Genomic DNA, 20997 nt, shown 5'->3' with positions numbered 1-20997 from the left:
AAAAATACATCAAACTCCAAATAATAAAGGTGGATATTAGTTCTCTACTAACTACTAATTCCTTTATCTTCTAAAGTTATTATAAAGAGATACGTATCTATAAACAAAGATGAAAAATATATAAATGCACACTTTGAACAAATACAGTTCTGAATTTCTTCCAAGCTTCTTTTTCAATTTTACCTACTTACATAGTAGGCGACACCATGCATGATGTATTTCAGAGGTTTCAAAATATGGTATTACTGAAAGTGATTTATTTCTAAGATGCCAGAAAGGTGTATTTCTTTGACTTAAGATCTATTAAAATTCAAATAGTGTCCATACTTTAGCACCAATGAGTCAATAATACACTTTCATGAAACCACATATTACCAAGAGCAAGTCAGGGAGATCATGAAAAACTGTGAATTAGGGTGGATTGGCAGCTATTTGGGGAGAAGTAATAGGTCATGCAACCCAGGTTTTAAAAGATTTAGGGAAAAAAAATGGGGCCAAATGTTAAGATAAACTTTACTGCATGATACTTTTTCATTAAGGCTGGCATGCTCACCGCCCTTCCAACCTATATATTTCAGGGCAGAATTTTATTTCTATTGCTGTTCAGCAATGAATGCCTTTGTTACACTCATACACCAAAGTTAATGGGCAATAAAATATCAGGTCAATCACCAGTCAAGGATCTATTATTATTGGCTCCAGTTTACCAATAAAGCTGATTAAAAATGGAAGTGGATATTGAAGTAGATGTAAGGTTGTAAATAATACTGAACATGGTGAGCCAGGTCTCCTCAGTGTATAGGAAAGAAAGTGTCTTTCAAACTCTTAGGGTTCTATACGAGTTTATTTCATTCACTACTTGGTTAATCATATATCTTCTGAATATAAAAATGAGAATCTAGTCATCCACTCTTTTGCAACTATCTATTGCTAGAGCTATGCCTTGGATACTATTAAAGCAGAAATCTTGATTTCAAACATCTCATTCTTCAACCACCAGTTCCAAACCATCCAGCACTCTGGCAAGCTTACTCAAGTGTAAGATTTTCTTACCACCCCTCTCCCCCCAAAATTAATCAAGTTGATCAATTTCAACAATGCCAAAGAAAGTCAGGAGTCAGCAGAATATTTTCAGTATGTTGGGAGAAAATATTTTAAAATCTAGAAGAGTATGTCCAGTGAGATAATCATTTTAAGAATAAAGACAAAGTGAAGACATTTTCAAACAAACCAAAAGACAGTTCCCCATTGCTTCAGTAAAAGAAATTATAAAACGTAAAGTTCAAGAAAAGGATGGAAGATCTTAATAAGAAGAAATGGGGGCAGGGGGAAATGACTGGGAGATAAGTGAGTATATCTAAATAAATATTAGATGTGTTAAACAATAATGTCTTATCTACTGAATTAAATATATAACTTGAACTAATATATCAGAGGACATTAGTATGTGAGTTTGAAGGGGAATTTATTGGAATTCATGTGTTCCAATTGCTTCATAAATTTTAGGCTTTTTTATATGTGCATATATACGTATTTTTAATCTAGGATAATATCCAAAGGACTGGAAACCTGTAAGAAGGAAAACATGAATGAATTAAACAAAAGCAAAAATCTCATTCAACACAAAGGAAGATGAAGAAGAGGGGAAATGAAACGAAAATGTGGGCAATAGGAAGCACTAAATAAGATTTAGAAATTTAAAAGTGTTAATGATTGCATTTAATAAAAATTGGCCTGGAAGTGGACGTGGCTCAACTGATAGAGCATCCATCTACTGTATGAAAGGTCCAGGATTTGATTCCCAGGGCCTCCTGACCCAAGTGGTAACCTGGCCCATGTGCAGTGCTGCCATGCGCAAGGAGTGCCATGCCATGCAGGGGTGCCCCACGCACAAGGTGTGCGCCCCGCAAGGAGAGTCGCCCCACGTGAAAAAAGTACAGCCTGCCCAGGAGTGGCACTGAGCTGACGCAGCAAGATGATGCAACAAAAAAGAGATGCAGATTCCCAGTGCCACCTGACAGTACAAGCAGACGCAGAAGAACACACAGTTAATGGACACAAAGAGCAGACAACGGTGGGAGGGTGGGGAAGGGGAGAGAAGTAAATAAAATACATCAATAAATCTTAAAAAAAAAAAAAAATTGGCCTAATCTCTCCAGTTAAAAGACAAAGTCTGACTAAATAACCACAATAAGAGCAAACCAAATTTTGCTTATATGCTGTTATAAGAGACACATCTAAAACATGAAAACACAGAAACAGAAATTTCATCAGTAAAAGGTGGTGAAGAATATAGAATGGACATCTGATATAGCTACATTAAGAACAGATAACTAGGATTTAATTAATAATGATGCTTTATAGTCACATGGGAGAAAAGTTATGATCTCAAATTCTAAAATTATCATTGCATTTTTAAAATTGTTGAATTAATCGCAAGTCAGAATTACCAAGTGTTCAAATGTACATATAAAATAATGATATTCAATTTACTCTTTAAAAAAGAGGTGAAATCATATAGTAAAATATAGTACTCTAAATAACTGAAATGCTCTATCTTGATGGACTGCTGGAGTGGAAGGAGTTAAAGTGACTGGCCTATGATCCATTTGTTATCTTTCACTGGGCAGGTGACTGGGTCTAAACTTATTCTAAAATTGTTGAAAACTGGAACTCCTGGTAAATAGATTAATGATATTTTCTAGGAGGTTGGATCTTATTTATGGAATGCTCTTAGCAAGATGTCTTTGGTTATGGATTGTTCATAGTAAAGAAATTCAGAATCTATGGATTTAAGAGGATAACCACCGAAAGCTTTCTGGAAAATATCACATACCTGGGGTATAAATTAGAGATGTTATATAGAATTTTCATCTATTATCTGGATCAGAGATGGCATTTTAAATGAGAGAAGAGATGAACGGGGGATATATGCAGGGTTCCACAGACCTCTCTGTGCTTCACTGGTGCCTCTCGATTGTTTGCATTTTTGAAATTATTAATAAAGCCTAGTACTGGTGATAACTCTGATCCATGTGAGTCTGATTTTTCAATCCTTTGTGTTAACTCAACTTTCTATCCCAGAATATAAAAAGACTCAAAACTTCTATCTTTTAAGTTTTGTCAATTAGATTGTATCACATATAAATACATTAGGTTGATTAAATTTATTTTCTTTCATCTGAAATGTAAGATCTTACAGTCAATGAAAGAAATTACAAGATTCCATTCATTGTTAAAGTGACAGTGTTTCAAAGATATAGGAATTTTACTACTGTCTCTATTATCTTATTTCTAGAGTTTGAGAAGGAAAAATAACTATATATTAAAATCAATATAATGTCAGTCAGGTTAAGCCATTCATGGGATTTCATGAATTCTAATATATCTAACGTGATCAGGCATATAAATGGATCCTTTTATGGTAAGACAAAAAGTCAATCTCTCAAATGTCCAAAATTTTCTTTAGTAAGTTATGTAAATATTCAATGCTTGGTATATCTTTAATTGGTAAACATGTTGCTACATACCTCTAATTTTTTTCTTAAGTTATATAGAAACTTTGTATTTCCCAAAACATTGATAAAATTCTTGGATTTTTTTTACTTAATAAAACAATAATTATTTCTTGGAAAATTTGTATTTTGAATTGTCACAAAATATAAAATTCTTCATTTCCTCTGTTGATCCCCAAACAAGACCTTTAGCTTTTGATTTTACCGTTTCATTTTAATGCTTTACACTGTATTCTAAAGATAGACTTTTGCTGAACTAAACTAGGCAGAAATCAAGGGCAGTTTAATTAATGAGCTCCAGAACTCTCCTCTGATCACACAGGACAAATCATCCAAAGACTCTGGAAATGCTACTGTTTTTGAAGGCAATACTTGGAGCAGATAATCAAATAATCAGACAACCTAATCACCAAAAAAAAAAAAAAAAAAAAGAGGAAGAAAACAACAGCAACAACAACAAAAAAATTTCTTATCTAAATTGTGTTAGTTTCTTATCTTTTGAAACACAAAGGACTCCAAATAGTAATACTAAAATTGTATATATTTATCCAGATGTCAATGCAGTTATGTGGGATTCATTTTACAAGTTTGATCCATCAAACAGCAACCCTTATTGAATACCTAGTAGGTATGAAGCAAGAATACCTACTGTGTCCCATAAAATATGATGTAATAGAGCATGATTTTTAAAAATACAAAAGATGGTTTGATCTTTAACTGTAATACCATGCAGATTTGTTGCACTGGTTATTAAAAAAAAGTCAGATAAGACGTCCTCAACTCAAAATTCGTGCTAGGTTGACGCTGGGGAGATTTTGTCATCCTCATATAAAAGGAAAGCATAGTTTCCAAGGATCAAATATTGAACACTAGGACACATGACAAATGCTTTGTCAACTTTGTTATAAATGCTTTGTCCCTATAGAAGAGATGCAATTTCTACCATTCTTCACAATCTCCTGCTGTATACATGAGTCCATCACTTTCAGCTCTAGCTCTCCACTGGTGCCAAGCGTTAATGCCTATAGGGGATGCTTTCTGACCGTACAATAGTCTCATGCCAGCAATAACAACTACGTAATGCCTATTTTAAGTACTTTTTAAAGAAAGATTGTGTATTCTCGTCTTCATTTTTTAACTTATTTTTCCAAAACAATTACTAAAAATATGATGTGACAAATTCTACCAAGGGAATAGTAGTTGAGATCTTTTGGACCACATCAATTGGTCCAAAATTAACTCGTGAAGAGTTAATAAGGGTAAAGTTCTAAAGTGGTCCAGATTTTTTTTTTTTTTTTTGCCTCCAAAATTGCAGTACAACTCAGTTCTATATTGCTTCTCTCACATTCTCAACAGGGATATTTTAACAAGGTGACATGCCACCTGCTTTTCCATGGGATTCAGTAATTGTGAAAGCCAAGCTGCTACAATTCTAAATTATCTAGAGTGAAAATGCCAAGGAAATATTCAAGAGACCCAACACTAGATAACACATAAGAGACTGCTTCTCAAGCAACCTGGGAAAAGGTATATCAGAGATATATCTTAGGGATGGTTATGCCTTCCCTGCTTCTGTAAACAAAGATGTGCTAAGGATGTCAGTAGACTACACACAAAATTTTGGAAATTTGGATTCAGGGCTTAGGGATCTCAAAAAAACAACAACAACAAAACCAAAAAAACAAAACCAAAATGCTCATTTTTATATGGTTGTCTTATACATATATCTCCAAGGATGCTCATCTCTAATTATCTTCACATACTTTCTTGCTTTCAGGATGTTAGATGCTGCATATTTAAATGGAATCTGACTTTATTGGCTTCAAGCTTTACAAAATCATTATTTTAATGCACTGCAGATTCTTTTAGAGAATCCATTCATTCCGTAGCTTTTAATTATGCAGTTAATAGTTTAATTATTCAGCTGAATGTACATACATTGCCTATTCTCCAAATGCTACAATATACTTCCTAAAGATAAGTCTTTGTAATCCAATTGCATACTTACATTCCCTCATTTGCACTTGAAATTATCTTAGATTTATATATATCATAAATATAGGTTGATTCATTTTAGATTGAACAAGAACCAAGCAACCTAGACATCACAAAAACAGTACCATGAGTATGGCTATTAGAAAAAAGAGAAAAAGAAAAAATGTGAGGACCCCAAGAAATAGAGCAAAAAGGTATCTATTTACAACTAATAAAAATAAAATAAATTATTAAAAATTTAACTCCTAAAAATGTATAGTTATTTTTCTCTAGGAATGCTATGAAATCCAAATGGCATTATTATCTTTAAAGCATTATATATATATGTATGTGTGTGTGTGTGTGTGTATATATATATATACACACACACAACTCAGGTTATATCCTGTGTGTGTGTATGTGTGTGTGTGTGTATATATACACTGACCCTTCATCTTCAATTTAAGGCCAAGAATAAGAAAATCGATTATAGATGCCAGAATAAAACATAAAATTCTATTTCTGGGCAATCTCCAGTTGGTGAATTTGGTTGTAGAATTTGAGTTTTGGATCTTGATTTATCAGAAAAAGGATTTGCTTCAGCTCTGTTCATTCTGCTTCAGTCAGTAAATGATACAACTATAAAAGATAGAACTTGGCTACTTTTTCATGCAGAGCAACTTGAACCAACCTGCAGTTCACTGTATTCTTTATATCTCTGCTTATCTGTGCTGGGAAGGTATTTCCCTCTTATCTGGAGATACCTATTCATCCTTGCAACTCAGCTCTGCTAGCACCTCCCCAGGAAGTCTTCCCTGACCTCCACCTCCTTCTTACCTAAGGGTGCCTCTCCTTTGTACTTCCACTCCCTTATCTTCAACAGGGTTCTTACCAACTGTGGCACCATAGACATGCTCTTAATTTTAATCCACATTTCTGAGGGTATGAATCCATTATAACTAGGACTTCTTAAAGATGTTAGTTTTCGTTTACTGTGTGGCTTAACTGAATGAGGATAAGTCTTAATCTATATTATTGTAAACCTTATAAAGAAAAGAAACTAGAAGCCAGAGTCAGAGAACGGCACTGGAAGGAGGAAGAAAGAAGCAAGTGAAAATCAGCAGAAACTGCAAGTACAAATGAAAGGAGAGAACACTGACATGTGGCGAGATGCAAGTCAAAGAACTCCAAGGATAAGGCAAAAGAGTACAAAAATGCTACTGACCTTATGAGAAAGCAAAGCCTAGCTGATGCTTTGATTTGGGAATTCCAGCCTCTGAAATCAGGAGACAAATTCCCATTGCATTAGTCAACTAGTTGTGTGGTATTCGTCATGGCATCCTGACCAACTAAGATACCAACTGTACCATAGCAGTGTGTCTACAGCTTTGAGCCACCCTTTAGAATGTGAGTTTTGTGAAGGAAAGGTAAGCAAGCAGGAAGTACATAATTAAAAGATCCACTTCAAAGGAGAGCAGGACATCACAATGAAGGAAAGATTATCCATAATTGAAAGATCTCCTCACAATCCCACAATATTTTAGTTTTTTTTTTTTTACTATATCATCTTCTTGCCTTTATTATTTGGCTTCTAGTTTACCTGAGGTTATAAGGACAGGAGATAGGTTGACTCACAAGAAGACAGTTAAAACATTTATAGGTATCTAAGAGATAATTCCATAAATTAAGTCAGATTAGTTTATATAGTGAAACTCACTGTTTAAGCTACTAGTTAACATCCTAAATCTATTAGTATACAGTAATAAAAACATATGGAAATTCCAGAAGAGGCAAATGAACTGCATCACTTTTGTTAGGACATTAAAGGGCAAAGAAATCTGGTAAGTGGAAAGGATCATGGACCAATGCTATAAGCCAAAAGCTTTACATTAAAAACACAAGGGCAAAATATATTTAAACTAATATGGAGAAAATAAAACAGAGGGATATCTCTGTTAATAATAAAACAGTGTCATCTGACATTGGACAAGGTAGTAGACGTAGTATTTTTTTCAGAAAAGAAAAGGGGGAGGAACTTTCTGGAAATCTGCTTTTTGGCTGGAATTTATCGGGACTCAAAATGAGTGTAGAAGGAAAAGCTTTTTGACAATCTTTTAAAATATTTGAACCATTCATTGCTTTGGATGGGGGTGGTAGGAAGAATGATTATATCCCAATATTTAGCTCAGATTTTTGATATTGTGGAAGGCATTTAAAATCTATGGTGATATATGAGGTAGAAAAAGCTCTAAAATGATAATTTGGTAGGAAAACATCTTCTGTGAAGTAGTAGATGGTTCCATCTTTTTTTGAGGGACAAAAAATCAAAAATACAGTGGCCTATTTTAAGAAAAGAAATGTTTCACCTGTGACGCATAAAGCACAAACACCAATAAATTCTCCAAATAGGAGGAGAAACTATGTATTTATGACTGTCCTCTCCTCAATGTTTAGATTCTAACTTACACAACCATGGATAGGATAGCTGTCAGACACACCCTCATAGAGTATGAAAGACAATACAGCACCAAAGTGGTCTTTAAAGAATGGAAAGGTGGGAAACGGACTTTGGCCCAGTGGTTAGGGCGTCCATCTACCATATGGGAAGTCTGCGGTTCAAAACTGGGGCCTCCTTGATCTGTGTGGAGCTGGCCATGCGCAGTGCTGATGCACGCAAGGAGTGCCGTGCCACGCAAGGGTGTCCCCCGCGTGGGGGAGCCCCACGCGCAAGGAGTGCACCCGTGAGGAAAGCTGCCCAGTGTGAAAAGAAAGAGCAGCCTGCCCAGGAATGGCGCTGCCCACACTTCCGGTACCGCTGACGACAACAGAAGCGGACAAAGAAACAAGACGCAGCAAATAGACCAAGAACAGACAACCAGGGGAGGGGGGGAAATTAAATAAATAAATAAATCTTTAAAAAAAAAAAAAAAAAAGAATGGAAAGGATAATTTCATGCTTAGGAATTATGGAATTCAACCAAAGAAGATGCTGTACCAGATCTAATGCTTACTGACAGGGGGAATCCCACTCAATACTTGAAGATAATAGGAGACTGTGTGGGCCCATCAGCTCCTCAGAATTGGCAGAGCAAGGTAAGGGTCCATGAACTCAAGTACTTTTTAGAATTGTACTTTTACCAAAAAAATGAAGGCAAAAAAGAAAGTAAGGAGAATTAAGAAATCAGATGGAATTGTCCTCTTGACCAAGTCTTTAAAAGGTACAAATAGCTTATTAAATGTAAATGATAACTCCTGAGAAAGTGCCTGTAAATGACAAAGAATTTATTTGTTTCCATGTGAAACTGATTAGAGCAAATAATTCAGGGAAGTGTTTCTAAACAGAAAGAAAACATAGTAAAATGTTTCTATGCTACATCAACTTCAAATATTTGAGAGGTAAAAGTAAGATTAAAGACTGCCCCGTTTAAGCTGGTCATTTTAAAAGAATTGAGGGAAGTGGACTTGGCCTAGTGTTTAGGGCATCCGTCTACCACATGGGAGGTCCGCGGTTCAAACCCCGGGCCTCCTTGATCCATGTGAAGCTGGCCCATGTGCAGCACTGATGCATACAAGGAGTGCCCTGCCACACAGGGGTGTCCCCTGCGTAGCGGAACCCCATGTACAAGGAGTGTGCCCCGTAAGGAGAGCCACCCAGCACGAAAGAAAGTGCAGCCTGCCCAGGAATGGCGCCGCACACACAGAGAGTTGACACAACAAGATGACACAACAAAAAGAAACACAGATTCTTGTGCCGCTGACAACAACAGAAGCGGACAGAAGAATATGCAGCAAATGGACACAGAGAACAGACAACTGGGGCAGGGGAGAGGGAAGAGAAACAAATAAAAAATAAATCTTTAAAAAATAAAAAAATAAAAGAATTGAGGCCCCAAAAGGCTGAACTATCTGGCGGAGTCACAGCATTAGTGAGAGGAGTTCTGATTACTGAACAGTGCTTTTGTATTAATGCTCCAAGAGGCTACTTGTTATTGTTCAGTTGTAGATAAGAAGTTTCAGCAGGAATAATCAACTCCACCACCATGGACTCTATCATCTAGAAGTAGAGAAGTGTTCAAAATTAACTTCCCCTATTCCCAACTCCTGTCCCCTGCTCCAACAACAAATAGTTTTAAGCATTCTTAGTCATCTCTTGCCATTTTGCTTAAATGAATAAGCAAATAATTAATTAGGTAAATACTACTGTTTTAACAACTTTATTTTATAAATTGCATAATTAGAAATCAAACTAAACAAGTGCTTTATACTCCTAATATGAGATTATAGTATGGCTTGTTTCAGATAATATATAATCCAATAGCTGTATAAAGTATTCTTTTTCCCATATAGCTAATGTAATTCTTTATCTATCTTGTGAGATTATAAATCTTCCCTCTACTCTTGACCATCACCCTTTCTCTCCTTCAGCTCCTAATTCCCATGATTCCCAACATACCCATTCAACTTGTGAGGCACAGAGGACTTGAAAAGGGTGAAACTTTAGGGGGAAAGTATTTTTCCTTTTAGTCTTGTAATAGACAAGCGAATTACCTGATTTATAAATGAAACCTCTAGAGGTATAAAGAGAATAGGGAAGAGCTGCTATGAGATATTACATTCTCTTCTACTCACTCAATAAGTACTTCATAACTCACACAAGGCTGGCAAGTTCCATATAATGCATTCATAGAAAGATGTGAGAAGAATGTCAATACCCATGTTTGCCTATAGATTAAAAAAAAAAAAACACCTGGAAATATGACAGATGGATTCCATGGTTGCTGAGTTGAGATAAATAAAAAGAACAAATGATAAAGGTACACACAGACAAAAGTCATACATATTCTATACACACTTATATTTTGAACAATAACATTCCATGTATAGAGCTTAGTTATAATTTTTTAACTTTTAAAAATCTAGCCTTAATAATACTTGACTTTGATTTAGACTTTCCCCTAATATAAGATGACCAAAGAAAATATTTGTGACAAATATCCTAGGCTCACAGAGCTACTCTGGGTTGCCTGGACTGAGGACATTTAGAAATACGTTGAGAACTAAGTGGGGTATCATCACCTAACCTGTCACCTCCACGAAGAAGAAAAGCTATAATCATCTTTCACTCCACTAAGTAAAATATATTTAAATGGCATAAAGCACCTGTTCCCATCAATTCTATGTTGGTTGTCTCTGTCTTAATGCATTTACACATAAGAAGTAGTACCCTAGTTTTCCAGAAGAGTTATCTATGATTACCAAGACTTGGACCTTACAAATTTAATGGCACAGGTATTAGGAGGCACAGATATAGCTCTCTACTTCTTCTCTGTTTCTTCTTTGTTATGTTAAAAACTTTTTACTTAAAGAGCTAGTTCTCACTTTCTTTTTGAAACATACGAAAACAATCATTGTCTTAAAATGACATTTATTTATGTGTGTATATATAACTGTGTGAGTGAATCATTAAAAAGTTAACTCATAATTACAGTATAGATTATTCTGGTGATAACCAGATACATTGAAACTGAATCTAATGTAATCGAAATAGCTACCACACTTAACTTTATGTCTCAAAATGATATCTAAAAGTGAAATATACTATCTGGATCTATTAAAGCAAATGAGTAAATGTTTGGTCAACTTTTAGGTGGAAAGATAAAGGCAAGGAGAATCCTCTGATAATACTAAAAATATTTTAACTACATTGATTCCACATCAGGTACTTTTATGGTGCTGGCAAGGAATCTTTATTGAATATTAATAGAGCATAGTGCTTAAGTTAAAGAATACTGATCAAGTTTGTGAAGGTACAAACCTAGCTGTCATCCCATGAGTTTTACCATCCACTATCACAACTGCATTCTTCATGACATCTCAGAGAAGCTCACAGTTTAAAACTTTCTTAAAGGTCACTTTGTTCAGGCTTGGATCTAATGGTGAATTCCCTATAGAAACACTAAAAATGTAGTTGTTCACTTGGAAATCTAAGGGATTGATTCTGAATGGAATTTCTATAAGTCTACTTGTAAAAGGGTGCTGAACTTTAGCTGAAGGCCAAGCATTCCTTAGGCCATGGCCGTCCTCTAAGCCAGCCTGATCCAACTCTCCTTGACAAGTTATCCTAGTTTTGTACATTCTTGAAGTTTTGGAGATTTAGAAAAGGCATCTTCCAACAGGTGTCATGAAAAATAAATGAATCTTGCAGTTGCTGGCATCTGGAGAGGGAGGATGCCTTGCTTATTGGGAACTGATGGTATAATCTCAAAGAAATAGCATTTCTGAGTCTCTTAGGTAATTTATCCTTTTGCAACTCAGATATGATCTGTAGCAATGGGTCCCCATTAACTATTCTGAAAGTCCATCACATTCCTCTGATTACATATTGAACTAAAGTCCCCACGTGTTGATGATAACTGCTAGGTGACCCTTTTCTCCTGTGTTCATTAGGATGTGAGGGAGAATTTGTGGCTACCTCTGTCATTCCATTCTTCTTTTTTTTTAGCATTTTTATTGTATTTTTTTAAGGTACATAGATCACAAAAAACATTACATTAAAAAATACAAGAGGTTCCCACAGAGCCACACACCCCCACACACTCCTCCCACATCAACAACCTCTTTAATCACTGTGGCACATTCATTGCATTTGGTGAATACATTTTGGAGCAGTGCTGCACAGCAAGAATTATACTTTACATTGTAGTTTACACTCTCCCCCAGTCCATTCAGTGGATTATGGCAGGATATATAAAGTCCAGCATCTGTCCCTGAAATATCATTTAGGACAACTTCAAGTTCCAAAAATGTCCCCACATCACATCTCGTCATCCCTCTCCCTGCCCCCAGCAACCACCTGAGGCCACTTTCTCCAGATCAGTGCTACAGTTTCTTCCATTACTACTCACAATAGCTTTATAGTAGAATGTCAGTAAGTCCATTCTAATCCATATTTTATTCCTCCATCCTGTAGACCCTGGGATAGTTACATTCTAACAGCAAGAATACATGTAGTTGATCTAGCTGCCTCTCCCAAAAAGCAGCTGCTCTTCTTTGGTGTAACCCCTTATTCTGTATAAGTATAGATAATGATTTTTTTCACATTTACCTCTACTAAATATTTAATTAAAATACTAAATCTCTCTATTTTGCCTTCTCACATTTATAAAAAAGGGTTCTTTGGAGAAATCTTCCCTTTCTACATTCTCTACTAATAGTGGACCCCCTCACAGGCAAAACTGATGCTAGGTTAGGAGTTACATATTATTGAGCTTTTGAAGTTTTGTACCATTCATCAATCTGAATATCATACTATTCATGCCACTGCTTAAATGTTCAACAGTCAAGACAAAGAACAATACTAAAGCATATTCCACAATGATACCACTTGTTAATTAATGTCTTCTTAGTACTATTACAGTCTAGTATTCAAGAGTAAAGACCTTGGGATTAAAACTGGATAACTCCGTACCTGCCATTACTGTGTAAGTGATCTTGAGCAAAATTTCCTAATCTGTAAAACAGGGATAATGATAGTATCTTTACCATAGCACACCTCAGAGGACTGGGTAAGGCAAGGCAAGGAAGGTATTTAGCATAGTGCTTGTCACTACAGTAGTCATTACTTATAATAATAATTATTATTAATAACATAATTTATATTGTCAGTCACAAATATTATATAATTTTACACATACAAAAATATATAAGCACACATTTTTAACTGTATCACATTTCCCAGGTTTATCCTTAAAGTCATCATTCTATATATAGTTTAGTGCCTTGTTAAAAACTCAGATATATTACTATAAGTAACAGTATTCACATGCAAATGTGGGAATGTGCAAATGAATTTATGGATTTTTTCCTACAGATGATTACCAACCAGTTTGTTTTCTAAGTGTTCACAAATGATTCTATGGGAATGTACCCAGGGTCATTGTTACAGTCACAGGAAATTAACGTTTGTGTTCATATGGAAGTAATGCAAGTTTCCACAATTGAGGTACATACCTGTATTCAAAAAAGGTAAGTTATCTTTTCCGCTCACACTTTCTGGAGCTGTACATTCACATGCTAGTGTGCACTAGGAAAGAAGAAAAGAAAACCTATTTTGAAAACAAGCAAAATGAGAAATTAAATTCTTTGAGTTTGAAAACCATGAGGCTATATACATATATTTTTTTAAGCTTCTGTCAAAACATTTTCATAACACTGTTGTCAACCTCATCTTTAAAATGAAGCTTGCTTTATTTAGGATTATTCAATTATACTACTTATATATAAAATAATTGTATTATATAATCATAGACTAAATTTCAATTCTATTAAAAGACTACTTAGGAAAGAAGGTAAAGAGTGAGAAAGGATTGTCCCCAACATGCTAAACATATGTTCTAAATGCAGAAAATCACATTTGACTACATAAATAGTTTTTGTATTTCTTTTACCTGGGCTGATTTCAGATCAATAATCACGGTTCTTCCAGATTTTTAGCAAGGGCAATATTAAATAAAAGACAAAATACATTGTAGTATCTATTTATATTTGGTAAAAGGATTTCTTTGTCTCTGACAAAACAATGTGAATACTTGCTCATAAAATATGAAGACAATTTATAAGTAAACTGATGTCTGGTGATTAGGCTCATGAGCCTTTACATAACCAATACTTCTCTGTACAAAAAAAGAGAAGAGATGCAGAAAAGGACATTATCATGTTCCTAGTAAATGAACCATGAGTAAGAGAGAACATCTATACAATCCATCATAAAGCAAGAGACTGTTGCTTAGCTTTCCAATAAAACAGTAACGACCAGATGAAACAAAACCCTCTAGCCCCAGGAAAGTTGACGAGACCTATTTTCATTGACGGGCAGACTCCAGAATTTGTTTCTTCAAGTGAGTTTCCCTCTGTCTGGTCAGAAAATGTGAAGTGGAATAAACCAGATAGTAAATGCAAATAAAATGGAACAAAAACAAACAACCCATAAAGTAATTTTGGTGAGAAGTTTTAAGGAAACCAGTCATCCTTTTATATGTCCTGTGAGACCAGGCTCAAGAAACAAAGTGTGGTATGTACATACAATGGAATATTACTTAGCTATAAAAAAGAATGGCATTCTAATACATGCAACACCATGGATGAACCTTGAAGACATCATGTTGAGTGAAATAAGTCAGACACAAAAGGACAAATATTGCATTATTTCACTGCTATAAAATAATTAGCTGAAACAAATTAATAGAGTCAGAAACTAGAATATACATTATCAAGGCCAGGGTGGGGGTAGGGAACTGGGAGTTTATGCTTAAATTGTAGTCTCTATTTGGCATGATGGAAAAGTTTTGGAAGTGGGTGGTAGTAACGGGGTAGAACATCATGAATGTAATTAATTGCAATGAATTATAGATGTAAATGTAGTTAAAAGGGGAAACACAAAGAGCAAACGTAATTCAAACTATAATCAGTGGCATAATTATAATAATATCTTTTCATCAATTGTAACAAATGTACCACTCTAATGCAAGGTGTTAATAATAGGATGGGGTATCTGAAATCTGAATTCTCTGCATGATTTTTCTGTGAACCTACAACTACTCTAATTAAAAAGGAAGAGAGACTCCAAGGGCTTCTGCTAGAGCACCCTCCCCAAGACACTGCATCAGGGTTGCTTGGGGCTATTTCTTAACTGTTCTAATTATCTGTTGTTCCCAGAGTTCATCAGCTGTGCCATCACTCCTTCTACCCTGACTCCCCTGGACACAGACCCGCTCTGAGAATCATGGCCCCTGAGTTCATTGCTAATGGCCCTCTAGCATTTTGAGGAGGAAGAAAAATGATGTAAGAACATTTGCCTCATTGATTTAAATGTTGCAGTCTATATTCTTATATTCCACTGCCTGTTCCTCTATCCTAACATTTATCATATTATTCAATACATTTCTTGATGGGGAAAAACCAAAAAACTGTGTTTTAATGATTCCCTTAGTGCCTATATTGAGGTTCTAGTTTACTAATAGAATGAATAACTGCAAACAGCTCTTGACACCTGATGCTCTCTACATTATTTTCCTGACCTACCAGAAGTCAGGGGTGATTCTTTCTATGAATCCACAGCCATTTTAAAACCACACTTCCCATATCACCAAAGGAATGTGCAATGTGCTTAGACATACTTAAAATTCTTTATTTCTCCTATTTCCTCTTCTTTCTCCATCCTATCTAGGACTGTTAAAATAATCTTTCTTCAAACATTATTTTCATCATATTGATGTTATGCTCTAGAATGTATAATGGTTATTTACTGTCTAATCAAATCCACTATTCTCAGGCTGGTCTTCAAATCCTTTTGGGATCTGTCTCTAACATCCTTCATCATAATAACTAGGAACATAGCTGTGATCCATCCTCCTTCCCAAAAGATGATCATCATCTACAATATAACTTATAGGAATGGTTTGGATTGAACCTTTTTGGTGAAGGAGTTCATAATTCATGAGATTAGGCTACTTTCCTAAGACACTGCTTCTTTAAATGGAGACAGCCTTGCCTTCTTGTAAGAAAATACAACATTATGTTTCCTAGCAGAGAGGTGGTATTATTTCACCAAATGGATATTGAAATATTACCTTCATATAGTCATGCCTTCTGTCCAAACTGGATATTTAGGACAATTTCAACCTAAAAGCATTCTTGTTTAATAATTTTTATTATATTTTAATGTTCTCCTCTTCAGGATGTCCTCAAATTTTATATGCATGGCACAAAACCAGAAAGTATCCAATAAATATTTACTAAATTACTCAATATTTTCATATTTGGAACCAGTAATTATTTTCTTCAGTTGTTTTTTGCATGTAAATTCTGAGCCTCTTGTTAGTTTGGAAGGTTTTTAAAGCTAAGAATCATATTTATGATTCCTTTAGCTTATTTTTTTTTTTTCCTTAACTCTAGAATCATTTTCACATTGTGCTAGATGCCACAGCGAAAGCAAAGGTAAAAATGACATGGATTCTGTGGTTAAGGAGGCCAAAGCTATACATACTATTCAATCCTATCATTATGATAGCTATTTTAGCATTATTTATACACTTAAATGGTGTGTGTTCTCAATATAATTCCTTTACATTTGTGACTTTGAGAAGGAAAACAAATGTTGCATGTTTTTGTACCATGCATAGCACCATAAGTCAATTAATTTAGATAAATACTTAAAATACATCATTTGGTAACTGTGGCCAAAGGGCAGAAACAAAAAATATAAAACTTTTGGAGCTTAATAATTCTGAATATCAAATAACATACCAATTTGCCATGAATTTTCTTGGATGATACAAATAGCCAAATTGTAAGAACAATGATCATAAATCTTGATATGAGCCCATTGAAGATCAATATTTCTTTGCAAACACTTTTATATGTATTCCATATCATATATTATTTTTTTAAGTTGGAGGCCCTTGCAGGTTACTGATAAATTTAATCTTTGAATTCTCTGTAGCAGCTATAAAAAGAGTGAAGGCAAAACTATTTTCATAATAATACCAAAACATTATATGTATTATATTCACTTTCTTTCTCTGGCAAGCATACAGTGGAATTTTCTAGAGGCTATATGTTAGGTGATATCATCATTGATGACCAATAGAAAGTGTGCTTTCTATTCTTCTGCTTTTAATTTTTTTTGCTGTTTTAATTTATAATATGATAAGTTTCTATAGATATAATACAGATCAACTAAATTTCTATTATGGTACATATCAATAGGTAAAATCCACATAAGTCTAATTTTTAAGAGTGTAAAATAAGAGAAGTGCTGTGCTTATGTGATTTGAGTCTCATGACTTTAAATCCCATAGAAAATGCTCAATGTTACACCTATTCTTCCCTCTCCCTCCCCTCAGAACCTCTAGTGCCCACTGCCTTTATATCAATGATACAAGTTCTTCCATTACTAGAATAGCCATAAGTCTACTTTGGTCCACAGTTGCATTCCACCCTTATGTTTGTTCATTCCTCAATCTTGAGGATTTGGGGATGGTGATGCCCACTTTCTTTCTGATTGAAAGGGGGTTTAGTTCCCAAGTCTCGCTTGCAGTTGTCGATACTCTCTGCTTTTGGGGATGGGCATTGTCCATCATCATCCTTTCATTAGTTGTCTTGATGAGTCCAATGAAATGAAGAGTAGGTGTTGGCTGCAACTCAGCTGAGATTGAGAACCCAACTAGTATATGAAAAGACTGGTGATTTAAGTCTCTGGGACATATATTTAATGAACATAATGCTAATTATAGGCAAATAAAAGGGTAGAAGAACCATTATGTATTGAAATTATAAATGGGTCTAGTTCTGTTACATTGGGGAGCATATAGTCCAAAGTAAGACCAATTGACAGGATGCCAAATTCCTAAGATTGTCTGCCTTGCCTATAGTGTCTAGATGTCTCTAGAACCCTCAGGAGCCCTGTTCTTTAAGGCACTGTTTACTGTGGCAGTCAATGAGATCCTGCAGAGATGCGCAAAAGCGTAACCTCTGGAATGACCTCCCAACTCGCTGTGAAATCTCTTAGCCATAAAAACTCACTTGTATTTAATATTCCCCATTTTGGTGAAGGTCTTTAATATCTTAAAATCAAACCAATGATTTCTGCACCCATCTTCTTTCACCTACTTTCCCCAGTTTCCTTTACTTAAAATTTAACTCTAATTTTTGGTTATCTTTGGCATCCAGATTGTGACTGGATTTCACTTTCTCCATCATATCACCCTGATCCAACTCATCTTCACTTCTAGCCTGAATTTGGGCAAGAACTCTGAAACAGGTTCCATTCTTCTGTCCTTACCTCCTTTCAGGCCATACTCAACACAGTCATCAGAGTAATCCTTTAAAACATGTCAGATCATTTTACTCCTAGGATGAAAAATCCTACAAAGGAGCATATGACCTGTCCTCCCCATCTCCTGAACTTCTCACATCTCTTCTTTGATTTCTCATCTTTAGTCACTCTGGCCTCCTTGCTGTTCCTTCAACAACACAGCAAGCATATTACCACTTCAGACAGGGCTCTTGCTCTTGCTACATTGCTCTACCTAGAATTCTTGTTCTCCTCAGATATCCACATGCCTTGCTTCCTTTTTTCCTACACGTTTCAGCTTAAATATCACCCTATCAGTGAGTCTTTCCTTGACAACCTGGTATAAAATGACCACAGCCCAGAACTCTCTATTTCTTTTACCCTGTCTTACTTTATTCTATAGCATATAGCACCAACTGACCAACAATATATTCTCATATATTATTTGTTTCCCTGAAAACCGCATATTTATTTGGTTCATTGATGAATCCCTAGATCTATTAGATCTATGAATCCCTAGATCTATGAAGCCCTAGATCTATTAGATCTATTAGAGTGTTTCAGCAGATATTACACAATATTGTTTGATGAATGAATGATGACTATAACATGTTTACAAGTACCCTATAAGGTAAGTAAGGCCATTTTTATTATTTTTAATTTTCCACTTGGGAAAAATAGAGGATGGAACCTTGTGAGATTGGTTCTTAGCTACCCAAGAATGCCACCTCTTCTCTGATCACTTCAAAGTCCACTGAAAACACACCCCACTTCAAAGGATGGGGCGAGATAGCCTGAGCAGGACAGGATGTCATGAAATACTACTTAGGCAAGCTCCATAATCCAAAGGGATTGTGTTATCACCCCAAGTCTACCATTTTTGCCATAAATAATAAAGATGTTTTCTCTTCTTTTTGGAGAAATCACAACCACTTTGTTCACTGGTACTGTGTCACATTCAAATAACGCATAGAATTAAACAAAAGGGTGAGACAAGGACTGAACTGAATGCAGCTCTTCCAGAGCCCTTTGTTTGAATGATGCCTCTTAACAATTTTCTTGCCTTGAGAAGAAGGCCATCTGAATCATTTCTGCTGTAGGGCAAAGGAAAACCTGTATTAAGGAGGAGAACTGTAGCTGCTTCATCCAATCCTGTTGACTGTGGGTTTCCTTATCTCTTACCTGATTATATGATTTTGATTCTTCTCTGTCCTTTTACTAGTAGATTTTTTCTTGACTACTTCAAAGATTATTTTTTAAGTTTCTTCTTCTCTTCTTAGTCCTTCTTTCCTCACTACATCCCTACTCCATTAAATTTTTTTAGATTTATTTATTAATTTCACCCCCCAACCCCCTACCGCAGTTGTCTGCTCTATTTCCATCTGCTGTGCAAATGTATTTTTCATTAGGCGACTCCAGGAACTAATCCTGGGACCTTCCCAAGTGGAAGAGAAGTGCTCATTCTCAAGTGGAAGAGAAGTGCTCATTCTCTTTCGCCACCTCAGTTCCCTAGTCTGCTGTGTCTGTTTATTGTCTCTCCTCACTGTCTCTTTTTGTTGTGTCATCTTGCTGCACCAGCTCTCTGCATGGGCCAGCACTCTGCATGGGCCAGCTCACCACACGGGCCAGCTTGCCTTCACCAGGAGGCCCTGGGTATCAAACCCTGGACTTCCTATATGGTAGATGGGAGTCCAACTGCTTGAGCCACATTGCTTCCCTATTCCATTATTTTTTGACTGACTAGTTGGTATATCATTATAGACAGCCAAATAATTTTTCTTAAGTGAGAAACCTTTATATTTAATTTCTTCAAAGTAAAATTGAATATATTCATTCATTCATTTTTCCCTATGTGCCAGACTCTGTTCTGGGCACTGGGGATAAAGGAAAGAACAAAATCGACAAACATCTTTCTCTCATGAAGTTTAATTCTAATGGGGAAAGTAGACAATAAATAAGATAATTATGTAAAATATATATGATGTTGGACAATGTTAAGTACTAAGTACAAAAATTACATAGAGAAGGGAGCTAGGAAGTTTTTGGTTAGGCACTGCAATTTTAGACAGGGTGTCAGGAAAGGCTTCATTGTGAAAGGGGCAGTTTGCATAAAGAGCAGAACCAAGTAAGGGAGTGAGGAGCACAAATTCCTGGGGAAAATGCTTCAAGGTTGCATTGAATAGCAAGGTGCTATTATCAGTATTTACTAATGTTGAATAGCAAAGAGCCCTGAGTTGGGAGTGTACCTGGCATGTTCAAGGAATGGCTGGAAAGAAAACATGGCTGGGTTTAGTGAGCAAGACAGAGAATGGTAGGCAATGAGTCATGAGAGTAACAGAATGCCAAACCCTGCAAAAGTGTAAGTTTGGTCACTGAAAGGACCTTGGTTTATAAGTTCAGCAGGCTGAGAAGCTGTTGGAGGAGTGATGTGTTCTGAATTACATTTTAATAGGATCATTTCAGCTGCTCTGCTAAGAAGAGAGGATGGTGGGCGGAGGGGTGGGAGAGAAGGGAGGACAGAATCATTTGGGACACTACTATAAAAATCTAGGTGGCAGACAATGGTGGTAACAAGGGAAGGGTCACAAGTCACTGGATTCCAGATTTATTTTGAGTATTTGTCAACAGAATTTGCCAACATACTGGTAGTGATTAT

General features: G+C 35.7%; 1 protein-coding gene across 18 annotated transcripts in view; it reads right to left on the bottom strand.

The window, feature by feature from the left end:
• The window catches only part of INPP4B (inositol polyphosphate-4-phosphatase type II B), a 902865-nt gene that overhangs the window by 225188 nt on the left and 656680 nt on the right, over positions 1 to 20997 (bottom strand). For all 18 annotated transcript variants that reach the window (XM_058287497.2, XM_058287349.1, XM_058287627.2 and 15 more), the window contains one exon: positions 13499 to 13571. In XM_058287497.2, the coding sequence (XP_058143480.1) occupies positions 13499 to 13571 (73 nt within the window). The remainder of the gene's footprint in view (positions 1 to 13498; positions 13572 to 20997) is intronic.

The sequence above is a fragment of the Dasypus novemcinctus genome, chromosome 1 (assembly GCF_030445035.2).
Source record: "Dasypus novemcinctus isolate mDasNov1 chromosome 1, mDasNov1.1.hap2, whole genome shotgun sequence".
Lineage (NCBI taxonomy): Eukaryota > Metazoa > Chordata > Mammalia > Cingulata > Dasypodidae > Dasypus > Dasypus novemcinctus.
This window is presented reverse-complemented; position numbering and strand designations above follow the sequence as displayed.